The sequence below is a fragment of the Rattus norvegicus genome, chromosome 12, assembly GCF_021556685.1.
Source record: "Rattus norvegicus strain SHRSP/BbbUtx chromosome 12, alternate assembly SHRSP_T2T, whole genome shotgun sequence".
NCBI classification, from domain to species: domain Eukaryota; kingdom Metazoa; phylum Chordata; class Mammalia; order Rodentia; family Muridae; genus Rattus; species Rattus norvegicus.
Window position 1 is genome coordinate 2509341 of NC_141545.1, and position 12523 is coordinate 2521863.

General features: G+C 44.6%; 1 protein-coding gene across 1 annotated transcript; it reads right to left on the minus strand.

Moving 5' to 3' along the window:
* Nucleotides 1–4167: 4167 nt before the first annotated feature.
* Nucleotides 4168–5283, minus strand: LOC148001944 (igE-binding protein-like). The gene has a single exon (XM_087579479.1). The coding sequence runs from the start codon at nucleotides 5281–5283 to the stop codon at nucleotides 4168–4170; it is 1116 nt and encodes a 371-aa protein (XP_087435605.1).
* Between the last annotated feature and the right edge of the window lie 7240 nt (nucleotides 5284–12523).

Below are 12523 nucleotides of genomic sequence, written 5' to 3' on the forward strand. Positions count from 1 at the left end.
TTGCTAAGAGGAGGGGAAAATTCAAATCCCGGTAGGAATTGTTTAGGTCTATGGAACGGACTCTGACATGGGGTAAATTTAGGTAGAAAGGCTTTATACGGGGGGCAAGTAGGTAGGACTCTACGACAGGTAGAGTTAACCAGTGTGCGAATGCCTTGCCCCGGGAGTGATGGAAAGCTACCATTATGCATCATAATCAAAGTTGTAATGTACGAATTAGCAGAATTATCAATTGATGTATCTCCATTGCCTGAAGAGGCCCCTTGTGTAATTTTACTCAGAGCAGCCTGGATGGCTCCAGTGCCCATAGCACGGTTGCTCACAGGATCTAACCAGTTTGCCAAAGTGGTCCTTCGCAGCCATATACAAGGCTGGGAGGAATTTCTAAGAGTGAAACATAAAGTATGTAACAGTGAAAGATTAGTGGCAGTATATCGTTGAGGCAATTCTCCACTAGGCACTATACAAGGAACATCACGCAAACAGGATGTGGAGAAAAAGGTTGGCAAAACAGTAGAATTGCTATGAACTGGCATAAGTACTGGCCAGGATCTGGCGATAGCACACAGCGTAAGTGAATCAACCTGGATCATCATTTCCAGTAGTAGTAGTAGTATTCGTAGTCTCATCTTCACGAATAGCAGGAGTCAGTTTGCGAGTCAAACGTTCAGGCACCCAGATTGGAGTGTCTTGATTCTGTGGAAAAACACAAACAGCTCCCCTAGATCTCGAAATTACGGGATCTGGGCCACACCATTCACCAGTTAAGACATCTTTCCACTTTACATCTGCATAAGTCATGGGTTTCGTGGCTGCATGGCGATCTGCAGCAGAGCGGCCATGCGCATCCAAAATTAAAAAATTTAGAGTAAAGAGAGCTAAAGACAACTGTTCTTTTGGTGTCCTGGCATAGGCAATTCCCCCTTTTTGTTTTTGTAAGAGCTCTTTTAAAGTACGGTGTGCTCTTTCCACAATTCCTTGACCTTGGGGATTGTATGGCAATCCGGTAGTATATTTGACCTGCATTGTTTGGCAAAATGTCTGAAAAGACTTTGCGTTGTAGGCAGGTCCGCTGTCTGTCTTGAGGCTGTCAGGCTTTCCCCAGGCTGCCCACGCCTCTAAGCAATGACTAATGGCGTTACGAGCCTTCTCACCAGTCATTAGAGTGGCATGTATAATGCCAGAGCAGGTATCAACAGAAACATGTGCATATTTTAAATTTCCAAACTGAGATATATGTGTAACATCCATCTGCCAGAGCTTTAATGGAATCAGACCACGAGGGTTAATTCCCACCTGAGGAGGGTGGTGAAATTGAACACAATTCTGGCAACGTAATACTACATCACGAGCTACAGCTCTAGAGATTTTAAATTTTTGTTGAAGAGTGAAAGCAGGAACATGAAACTTTTGATGAAATTCTCTAGCGAGATCAACTGGAGCTGTATGAAAAATGAATTCTCTGCGAGTCCTAGCATCCACCAAAGCATTATTACTGGCCATGGGACCAGGCAAATTAGTATGAGCTCGAATATGTTGTATGAAAAACTTATTTTTTCTGGCCCAAATTAATTTTTGCAATTCTAAAAGAATTTGACATACTGTACTAGTCGACCTAATTGCCCCTGCAATTTCAAGAGAGCGCACAGCGTTAACTACATAAGCAAATCAGAAATTAAATTAAAAGGATCATGAAATCTTTTGAAAACCTCCAATACAATTTTGCATTCTGTAATTTGGGGGGTGCCTGGATTGAATTGAATTAAGACTGGTTCTTGAGAATTAACCATATAGGCACCTACACCTGTTTTGGAGCCATCTGTATAAATATCTAATGCTCCAGACAAAGGCTCTGAGGCAGTGACCTTAGGAAAAATTACTGGATGCTCAGTAAAAAATTGCAACAAAGGATCCTTAGGATAATGATTGTCAAACTCTCCATCAAAACTACAGCGTAATATAGCCCAATCATCTATCAAGGCACACAATGTTTCTACCTGAGTTGCAGTATATGGTACAATAATCCTCTTTGGTAAGATGCCAAAATGTTGAATGCAAGATTTAACACCTAACATAGCAAGCTGCACAACAGCAGAAGGATAGTATTCAAGGGTCTTATTAGGAGAAATATGAGGATAAATCCACAGAAGTGGTCCCTGTTGCCATAGCACCCCTGTAGGCTGACGAAAAGTTCTCAGTATACACAAAAAAAAGATCCTCATTTTCCTTGTATCTTCTCAGCATTGCTTTTTCTAGTCTTTTCTCCACTTTCCTTAGAGACATTCGTGCTTCCTCAGTTAAAGCACGGGGTGAAGTAAGCTGAGAATCCCCTTTAAGGATCTCATAGAGTGGTTGTAAATCTGCATTAGGCATGTTTATATAGGGTCGAATCCAATTAATACTTCCCAGCAACTTTTGAAAATCATTTAATGTTTTTAAATGATCTTTTTGTAATTCAATTTTCTGAGGGGAAACATTATGAGGAGTAATCTTTGCTCCTAAATATTCTCCCTTTTTGCCCATTTGAACCTTCTCTGGTGCTATAAACAATTGATTACTTTCAAGCGTCCTTATCACTTCAGCATAGGCCGTTTCTAGGGTACTACAGTCTTTAGCAGAAAGCAATATATCATCCATAAAATGTATTATTCTCAATTTTGGGAATTGATCACGTATAAGCTGTAAGGCTTTTCCCACATACAGCTGACACATAGTAGGGCTATTAGCCATACCTTGAGGTAAGACTACCCACTGATAGCGCTTATCGGGTTCTTCATTGTTCATAGAGGGTAAGGTAAATGCAAATCGCACGCTATCTTATGGGGCAAGAGGGATGGAAAAAAAGCAATCCTTTATGTCAATAATAATAATAGGCCAATTATCGGGAATACTGGAGAGCAATGGTAAACCCCTCTGTATGGGGCCCATTATTTGCATCTGAGAATTGATAGCTCTTAAATCATGCAACAATCGCCACTTGTCTGATTTTTTCTTAATGACAAATATAGGTGTATTCCAGGGCGACGGGGATGGCTGTATATGTCCCAATTCTAGCTGTTCAGACACTAATTCAGTAGCAGCAGTTAATTTCTCAGAGGATAAAGGCCATTGAGGAATCCACACATGTTCCTCTGAAATCCATGTAATGGGTATGCTTCCCTCAATGGCCCCTAGGAAAAACCCAGACCTGTTCTGTCTTTTTTAGATTCCAGTAGCACTGGGTCAACTCGTCCTTGTAAATTTTTTCCCAAACCTTTTTTGGGCATGTAGCCCATTTTAATCATCATGTCCTTGGCCTGTGGAGAGTACTCATTAGTCAGCCTTAAGTCCAGATTTATTAAGACATCTCTGCCCCACAGTGTCACAGGAATGTCTATGATATAGGGAGTAAACCTTCCTGACCTTCCTTCTGAATCCTCCCATGTCAATTCCTTTAAGCTAATTAGAGGAGCCATTTCGTACCCAAGGCCGCGTAGGGCCTGAGAAGATTTTTGTGTAGGCCACCTGGATGGCCAGTCATGTACAGAGATAATGCTACTATCTGCTCCAGTGTCTAATAAGCCGAGAAAAGAGCGTCCTTCCACAGTCAAGGTTAACATTGGACGATTGCCAAGCTCTAATGAGATGAAAGCAAATCGGGAGCCTGTAGATCCCAAGCCCCTATCTCCTCAAATTCTATTATCAGCAGGAAAATGTTTATGCAGGCTGGGCAGAAGCAGCAGCTGGGCAATTCTGTCTCCAGGGGAAATAGCAGAAATTCCCTGGGGAGAGGCTACCAGGATTTTTACTGTGCCCAAATAATCAGGATCAATTATTCCAGGTACAATGTGTAAGCCTTTCAGGGCAGAAGAGGAGCGCCCCAACAACAGCCCAACTGTATCTTTAGGGAGAGGTCCCTTAAAATCTGTGTCTATAGGCTGTACTCCCATTTGGGGGGTCAATACGAGTCTGGTGGTGGAGTGGAGGTCCAGTCCTGCGGAGCCCTTAGTGGCTCTCCTAGGTCCTTCGGGTGGTGAAGAGAAGGCCAGGACCTCCGTCTGCTCTGTCCCTGCCTGTCGTTCTGTAGAGCCCCATATATTTGAGGGCCCTGGGGACGTGGGCCCCGTCGTCCGTTTTTTGGCCATGCACTATCATCTCCTGTCACCAGAGGTCGGCCTTTCAAGTCCTTTACAGATCGACATTCACTTGCCAATGGTTCCCTTTTTTACAGCGAGGGCACAAGTTAGGTCTTTGATGTTTTTTAATACTCTGTTCCTTATTATTTTCAGGGCATTGCCTTCTGTAATGCCCTTTGTGGCCACATTTGTAGCAGGTATCTACAGAACCCTTTCCTTTTAATTGCATCATTGCCGCTGCTAGTCCAACATTAGTTAATGGCCCGCCTATCTCCCTGCAGACCTTCATCCAGACTTCCAAACCTTTATGTTTGTACGGCGTTATAGCAGACCTACACTCCTTAGTACACTGTTCATACACTAGTTGTTTAATAAGAGGCATAGCTGTATCAGGGTCTCCGAAAATCTTAGTAGCGGACTCCACCATGCAGGCTACAAGGTCTGAAAATGGCTCAGTGGGTCCTTGCAGAACCTTGGTAAGGTTCCCAGAGACTGCGCCTCTATTAGGCAATGCTTTCCAGGCTTTAATTGCTATATCATTAATTTGAGTATAGACCTGATCTGGATAACCGGTCTGGTCCAAAGCAAATCTGCCTATTCCCAATAGCATGTCAGCGTCCCAATGTCTCTGAGGGTCGGCTCCTGAAGCCAAGTTGATTGCAGCCTGAGCGTTAGCATTTTCATAAAGAAAAGATTTCCAGTCCAGATATTGACCCGGAGAGAGACAAGCTCTGGCTAAAGTCCCCCAGTCTCCAGGGGTGAGACAGTATCTGCCAAGAGTCTCAATTTGAGCCATAACAAAGGCTGCGCTGACTCCATAGGTTTTGACTGACTCTGCTAATTGTTTTATTGTCTTAAAGTCAACAGGTTCATGATGTCGCTGCCCCTTTGCATCCAGAAAAACTGGAAAACTCAGTCCTAACTCTTTCCACACTTCTGGGCAAAAAGAAGTACCTCTTGCAGACTTCACCATTGTTTTCCTTTGAAAGTTATACGATGGTGCAGGAGGTGCTGTTGGCATAATTGCCTTCTTATCTAAGTCCTTGGCTTGTTTCTGCACAGCATAAGTGTTTGGCCAGTCAGAATGATAAATCTCTTTCTCATAATGAGCTACCTCCTCCTCAAGGTCAGCTAGGTCACTATCACTAAACTCTGAATCACTAGACATCTCCAAGTTCAATGCTTTTAATGAGGGTTAAATTTTCTTTATTCCTTGATCTTGATTACTTTTCCCGCCTTTGTCTGTCCTCTCCTTGATCTTTTCTGTCTTTTCTCTTACCTCTTTTCCTCCTTTTCCTTTCTTTCCTTCCTTCAAAACTTTCTCTCCTTCTGACATACTCTCCTGTTGTTCTGTAAGGATTCTCTGACCTGTCCTAACAGCTTCTTCACATCTTTTATCTTCCAAGCAGGCACGGATGATACGCCAAAGCGGCTTTGTCCCTGGTTTAAGCTTGCCCACTGTAGTCTCCTTATCCAGATCTTTTCCCAGCCTCTCCCATGCTCTCAAAGTGAGCGACCCTGACACTATAAACCACGGGGCACAATGGTTACACTCATCAAGAAAACTCAGCAGGATTTTCTTTTCAATTTTAAGCTTACGCTGACCAAGAAGCTCCTGAAGAGCTGACAGGAGCGGGGTGGAGTGTGAGCTTCCCATGCTTTTACGACCTTATTTACGATCGATTTACGAGCAAGGCGAGCTGGCGTGTTTATTTACACATGATCTTGTGGCTCATCAGTGGACTCTTCCCAACAAATGCATTCGTGCCCTGGGCGGTGGCAATTCATACAGAAGCAACACCACAACACAAAAAGAGTATAAGGCAAAAGTGCTTGTCCAACTCACAAAGGATCAAATGGAAAAGACAACATTACCGTGCTCCACAAACCCCTTTTGCCTCTAAATCAAGGCTATCATTGTCTCTGCTTTTCCAGAGAACTTTATTGTCCTACTAGGGAAGTTTTACAATCCCTTATCCCAGAGCTTTACAGTCCCAATTCTAGGAACTTTACCATTCCACTTCTAGGAACTCTATTGTCCCAATTCCGGCAACTAATTGCCCCTACTGGGAACTTACGAGCGCCGACCGTCCTGAGTCTGAAAAAGTTCTGGATCCAGACGAGAAAAGATAATTTTCTCGGGTCTCCGTACAAGCCACCAGTTGTCGCGCCCACCTCGACCGGCAAGGAAGACGCAACACCGTTGGATCCTTCTCAATCAGCCTTTATTGCAGGAACACCTAATTGATAGTACGGGGACCCCGGGGAACAAAGGCACTTGCCTTAAGTACAAAACAGACAGCATGGCTAAGGACTTGTCCTCGGGGGATTGGTGGAGTAAAGACATCTTATTAACATGCTTATCAACTATGACCTAGTAAAGATGTCAGAAGAAAGCTAAGGTGGTAGTAATACAAGCGACCACTAGATGTCAGTGCTATAGATAAATGCTCCCAACAGATGACAGTGTGTGTGTGTGTGTGTGTGTGTGTGTGTGTGTGTGTGTGTGCACGCACGCATGCACACACGTGTATGAAGGCCTTTATGGGTCTAATAGGGAAACACAACTTTCTCCTCACATGCTTTTTGCACAGACACACGGGCACACACATGCACATGCACAGCAGCTTCTTATGGCTATGCAGGTAACAATTCTCATTCTAATATTCTGTGATTGTTGGTCCTTCCCAGATGCTGTTGGTGTCCAGGGGCTCTGCCTTTAAAAATCATAGTATTTCAAGCACTCTGCCCTATTTCCAAGGGTTCTACATACAAGTGTCCCCTCCTGTTCTGCGATCCGTACCGGGTCTTGGTCTCCATCTCACCCGCTGTGTAGTCTAGACTCTAGAACAGACTTAGCATTTGGCCTCTATCCTTTCTCCTCTAACCTCTTACCCTCTAGCTTAAAGACTCTCTCTCCCCAGGTTGTACCTAGGGCCCCTTGGAAGGAGGGCTGAGTGCTCGAAATACTATGATTTTTAAGACACAGGCATGTGCCAAAAAGGAGCAGTGTGAGACATGACCAGAGTGATTAACAGATTTGGTGTGCCTCATGCTTAATAAAATGAGACAAACTACAGACAATGGAATAACATAAAAATGCAAGTCAGAATTATCCTACCACTACTCTGAGTGACAACTCTGCTACCTCCCCTTTCAGCGTGGGCTTTGCCTCCCATTCCAGTGTTTCCATACTTAACACTGTCTCCTAGGCTTCTTTCCTCCAGATTCTGTCAGTATCGTTGTCTTAAGGGTTGAAACATTGCATCACACATGCCCAGTATTGAGGACAACATTTGTAAACTAAAGTATCTCAGGATCATGGTCCTAGCTCCCTCTGGATGCTTTGCTGTACCCCTCCAAGGAGAAGAACATTTTCCTAGTCCTGGAATCTCTTCCTCCAGCAGAGGTCATACATTATTCATGTTTGCAGGCCTCTTCTGAAACATATGCATATTCAGGTAGAGAAGAGAGTAGTTCCTGGGAAGGGATTAGTCACAGGCAGGCCAGCATAGCTGTTCTGTTTTGTGATACAGTTTTTCTTTCTAGGAGACAAATTCTATCTGTGAGCATTCAAACCTACCTCAGTGTGGAGGGTAAATTAACTGTTTAGATTCCCACCAGGCACTGTGGCAAACGCCAGGATATTGATTTATGTCTCATTAGAAGGCATTTATTTAGCTCCACTCTGGCATGATTTGTATTTTCTTACTCTTTGAAGCTTTGAAGCTGTCCACTTCCAAATTCAAGAGGTTTCCCAGCTGCAATACCCCTGCTGTGGGATGGGCTGGGGCTCTAGGGTCTCTTCTTACTGATTGGTTTCAGTTTTTAAAATTACATTACTGTGTGGGAGTTGGGGGTTGGAGGCAGCTGGTGGGGAGGTGTCTGGGTCGGAATCCAGTTTGTCAGCGTTTGTGTTCTCCCCCTACCACGTGGATTCTGGGTTTGCTCTAAGCTCTTGTAGGGAAGTGGCTTTCCCTGCTGAGTCATTTTTTCAGCCTGGAGTTTTGTCTTCTGTGGTGTGTTTTATTTGCAACCATAATTTCTATAAGCACCAACTGAGGGCAAGAGTTGAAGCTCTGCTGGTAGAACACTTGCCTTGGGGACACAAAGCCCAGAGTTTTGACCTTGGTGCCATACAAACAGGGTTTAGTATCACACCTGGTATCCCAATGTTTGGGAGGTGCAGGCGGGAGGAATAGAAGCTCAAGGTTATCCTCAGCTGCATGAGACTGTGTCTCAAAAAATGAAAAGAAACCTTAGCAATTGAATATAACAAGTCACAGAAGGGACGAACACTGACCAGACTCGGGGAGGAGAGGGTTTATTTGGTTTACTGTCTTGGGTCACACAGAGCATTAGGGGAGCCAAGGCAGGAACTAAAGCAAGACAGGAACCTAGAAGGAGGTAGGAACTGGAGCAGAAGCTGTGGAGGAACATTATTATTGGCTTGGTTCCTCTGTCTTACTCAGCCTGATTTCTTATACAACCAGAGATGGTACCCTAGGGTGGTATCACCCATAGTGAACTGCTCTTCCTCCCACCAATCATTAACCAAGAAAACGCCCCTCCCCCAGACTTGCCTTCAGGCCTGTGTGATTGAGGCAATCACTTCTCTGGTCTGCATCAGGGTGACGAAATCCAGCCAGTACAGCAGAGTATCACGAATACACTTGGGTACAGGTAGTGGCTAGTGGACAGTGCACAGAATGAGAGAGAGATAGAGAACTGAAGAAAATCTCAAATCTCTTCATTATTGCAGTAGAAACCTAGACTAGAATGATGAATACTTGCCCCAGTGAACAAAGATCTTGTTATATGATTCAGTGGATCTTAATACTTCTTTTTAGCCATTCCCTCTTATTCTTGATTGTTGACTTTTGAGGAAATTACATAGTCTGGGAGAATTTGAGCTTAGGTATTTCGTGCAAACACAGGATTGATATCATTGGGTAGGTCCCACTTGCCAGAGTCATTTTTTTCTCCATCTTTATTAAATTGGGTATTTTTTATTTGCATTTCAATTGATATTCCCTTTCCTGGTTTCCAGGCCAACATCCCCCTAACACCTTTCCCCTCCTACTCTATATGGGTGTTCCCCTCCCCATCCTCCCTCCATTACCCCCCTCCCCCCAACAATCACGTTCACTGGAGGTTGATGAATGTGGCAGGATGCAGGGCTTCCCCTTCCACTGGTGCCCTTACTGGGCTATTCATTGTTACCTATGCAGTTGGAGCGCAGGGTCAGTCTTTGGGTAGTGACTTAGTCACCTGAAGCTCTGGTTGGTTGGCATTGTTTTTCATATGGGGTCTCAAGCCCCTTCAAGCTCTTTCAATCCTTTCTCTGATTCATTCAATCGGGAGGTCCCGTTCTCGGTTCAGTGGTTTGCTGCTGGCATTCACCTATGCATTTGCCATATTCTGGCTGTGTCTCTCAGGAGAGATCTACATCCAGTTCCTGTCAGCCTGCACTTCCTTGTTTCATCCAACTTATCTAGTTCGGTGGGTGTATATATATGGTCCACATGTAGGGCAGGCTCTGAATGGGCGTTCCTTCAGCCTTCCAGAGCCTTCCTATCACGAGCTTTCTCTTAGGGTTAGGAGTCGTCTTACACATGGCTGTCCTCTTCACAGCACGCATACATTGACACTGAGATAGTAGGTGACTGAGCTGGCAAGAGTAGTGCCACATCCCAGCAGAAGATCTTGAGTTTCAGGATAGCTGGGACTATCTGGTGAGACTACTCTGAGAACAGAGATGCTTGGGAACTAAGAGGGGTTCATGGTCTACAGAGAAAATGAAGATCTGTTCCCAAATACCGAGCCTCATTTTGATTAATACATTTGTATCTTACCATGGTGAACTTTTGCTCAAAAATTGTTTTAGACTTGGTCAATAAAAAGTACTGATAGATCTGTCATCCTCTGTCATTAATACATTAGTCCATGTGAATCAGAGTACACAGAGATGTTTGGAAGATAAAGTTTCTTGTTAGCATGAAATTCTTGCCCTGGCTTTGCCAACTTTTGGCTGTATGATCTGAAGACTAGCTAACCTCTCAAAACCAACTTTTTCCTCACTAAGATCTAGCACAGCTACCACCCCTATCTTGCAGAGCACAGTGAAGACTGATAAGCACTGGTGTAGGCACGGCTTGTAGAAATCAGTACTATTTAAGTGTTTTAGGAATTTTAAGCTTAAGTAAGCTTGAGTCCGATATAAGTTTTCATTCACGTCGAGAAAGCATAAAATATTCTTTCATTCCATGTTTGCTCTCAAGACAGTCAGGTTTTGACAGAATATTTGATTTGGGCTTCTGGAGGAGACATATAACCTGATGGCTTAGTGTTCCATACACAATGCCAGACAAAAGGCAGCTTATAACAAAGTTCCTGTATGGTATTTATCTCAGTTACTTAGAAGCTTTGCCTCTGTTTGACACAGCAGGGAAAGTTTGACCTTGATCGTTAAAGTCTTTTGATTTCAAAATAAATTCTGAAGGAGGATCAATGGACTGGTTAAAATCCACTCTTTCCTCTGTTCTTAGACTAAGCAACCTGGGGATTCCTGGGGCGTGGGCTTTTCACATCAGCACCAGGCTGTCCCTGGAAAATGTCTGGCCAGCCATGGTCAGAGGTGACCATTCCACAGCCTGCTCCTCAGCGCTGGAGCACTCCTTCAACCATGCTGCAGCCCTGGAGATCTGTACTGAGGACAGTTGCAATTATCACAATGAGAATGGAGAGCATGTAGAATACCCACCAATTGAACCAGGGGAGGCCCTGGAAGGCCACAGCAGAATCGATGTATTGATGTGTCTTTCAAATGAAAGGTTAATCCAAGCTTTGTGGATGTTGGCACCACATCTACGGATTCTGATCACGCTTCTCCTTTGCCACACCCAGCACCTGGTAACTGGCCATCCTACCAGGAAACAGAATTGGCTTATTTGGTCCATCAAATCAAACAGGGGCCACCTATGGGAGAGGTAGAGGTTCTGGAATTCAAGGACCCAGCATTGCTTTTGGATCCAATGGGCACCAGAACCCCAGCTCCTCCACAGGCAGATGCAGTTTTCCTAACTCCAGACAGGAAAGACCTGGGGAACAGAACCACCCAGTCCTATTCAGAGGCATGGCCAGTGCCTTCAGAGCCAGATGCTCCCGTTGCTCCTTTGGAAGGAGAAATCCTTCCTAATTACCCCGAGTCTGGTCACATGCCACCCCTGAGTGGAGGGAGATATGTGGTAGGACTCTATGACCATGTGAGTTCTAAACCTCAAGGCAAGTGCATTGAAAAACTTGGCATTTGAGGTTTTGTGTAAGAAAATAATAGCAGAGTTGACAAACTAGGCATGGACATTCACCTGGGCCCATCCCTGTACCGGGCAGGCTGGGGCAGGCTGGGGCAGGTTGGGGCAGGCTGGGGCAGGCTGGGGCAGGCTGGGGCAGGCTGGGGCAGGCTGAGACAGAAAGATTGTCTAGGTTCAAGAGTATCCTGGGCCATATAGAGAATTCTAGGCCAGCCTGGATTATACAGCCAGCTCTCCTCCCAAGTTTAATGAAAAATTTCGGTTTGCAAGTTCAGAGAAGGTGAGCCATATCGAGGCTTCTTAGGCATTGCAGGATGGAGGGTACAGCCATTTAGCTTTGATGGTGGTAGTTAGCTGTGCAGGCTTAGGCAAACATGCTGAAGAGCCTTAGGGAGAGAATATGGTATAGACACCTGTGTCTGCTATTAGTTCTGGTTCTTGTCCCCACAGCTGTGGCCTTCACCTCCCCTGAACCACCTTATCCTGGTTCTGTGACTCACTAGCACTAAAGGTAGCAGGAAGAAGGCAGGGGAATGCCCAGAGGGAACAACTTTTCATCCACCCTGATGGACTGGGAAACTGGTCCTAGATTCATCCTCCCCCACACCTATCTCCTCCTCTCCCTGCTCAATGATCTCTGCCAGGAGGAAGTGTCAGAGGTCACACCTCTCTCCACAGCATTTCAACTTCACAGTTTTTCTGTCAGTGTTTTGACAAAAACATTAACCTAGCAAAGAGGACCTTCTGGTTCTGCTGGGACATTTTCTGCAGGTTCAGGAGTTGTTTAGAGAAATAGTTCAGGAGGGAAGAAAACACTTTGTGTTTAACAGGTATAGAGTAATAGTTAGGTTAGGACTGTTGTTGTGAAGTTTGAATCTTGGCCATGCTAAGGCAACTTATTTCACCCTCAAGTTTCTGATTTTCATTTATACATGTATTGCCAGGATTTGTTGTTAGTATATGTTATGTTTTGAGTGCCTGGATTAGTCTGTTTCTTAGAAGACAGTGACGGCCATCATTACTAATCTTTAGAGGATTTAAAACATAGCAAACTGGAGGATGGTGGGGGGGAGTGAACAGCTGGGCTGGAAAACA

What these genes read in the sequence shown, in the direction of transcription:
- LOC148001944 (XM_087579479.1), bottom strand. Translation starts at nt 5,283, where the DNA reads ATGTCTAGTGATTCAGAGTTTAGTGATAGTGACCTAGCTGACCTTGAG.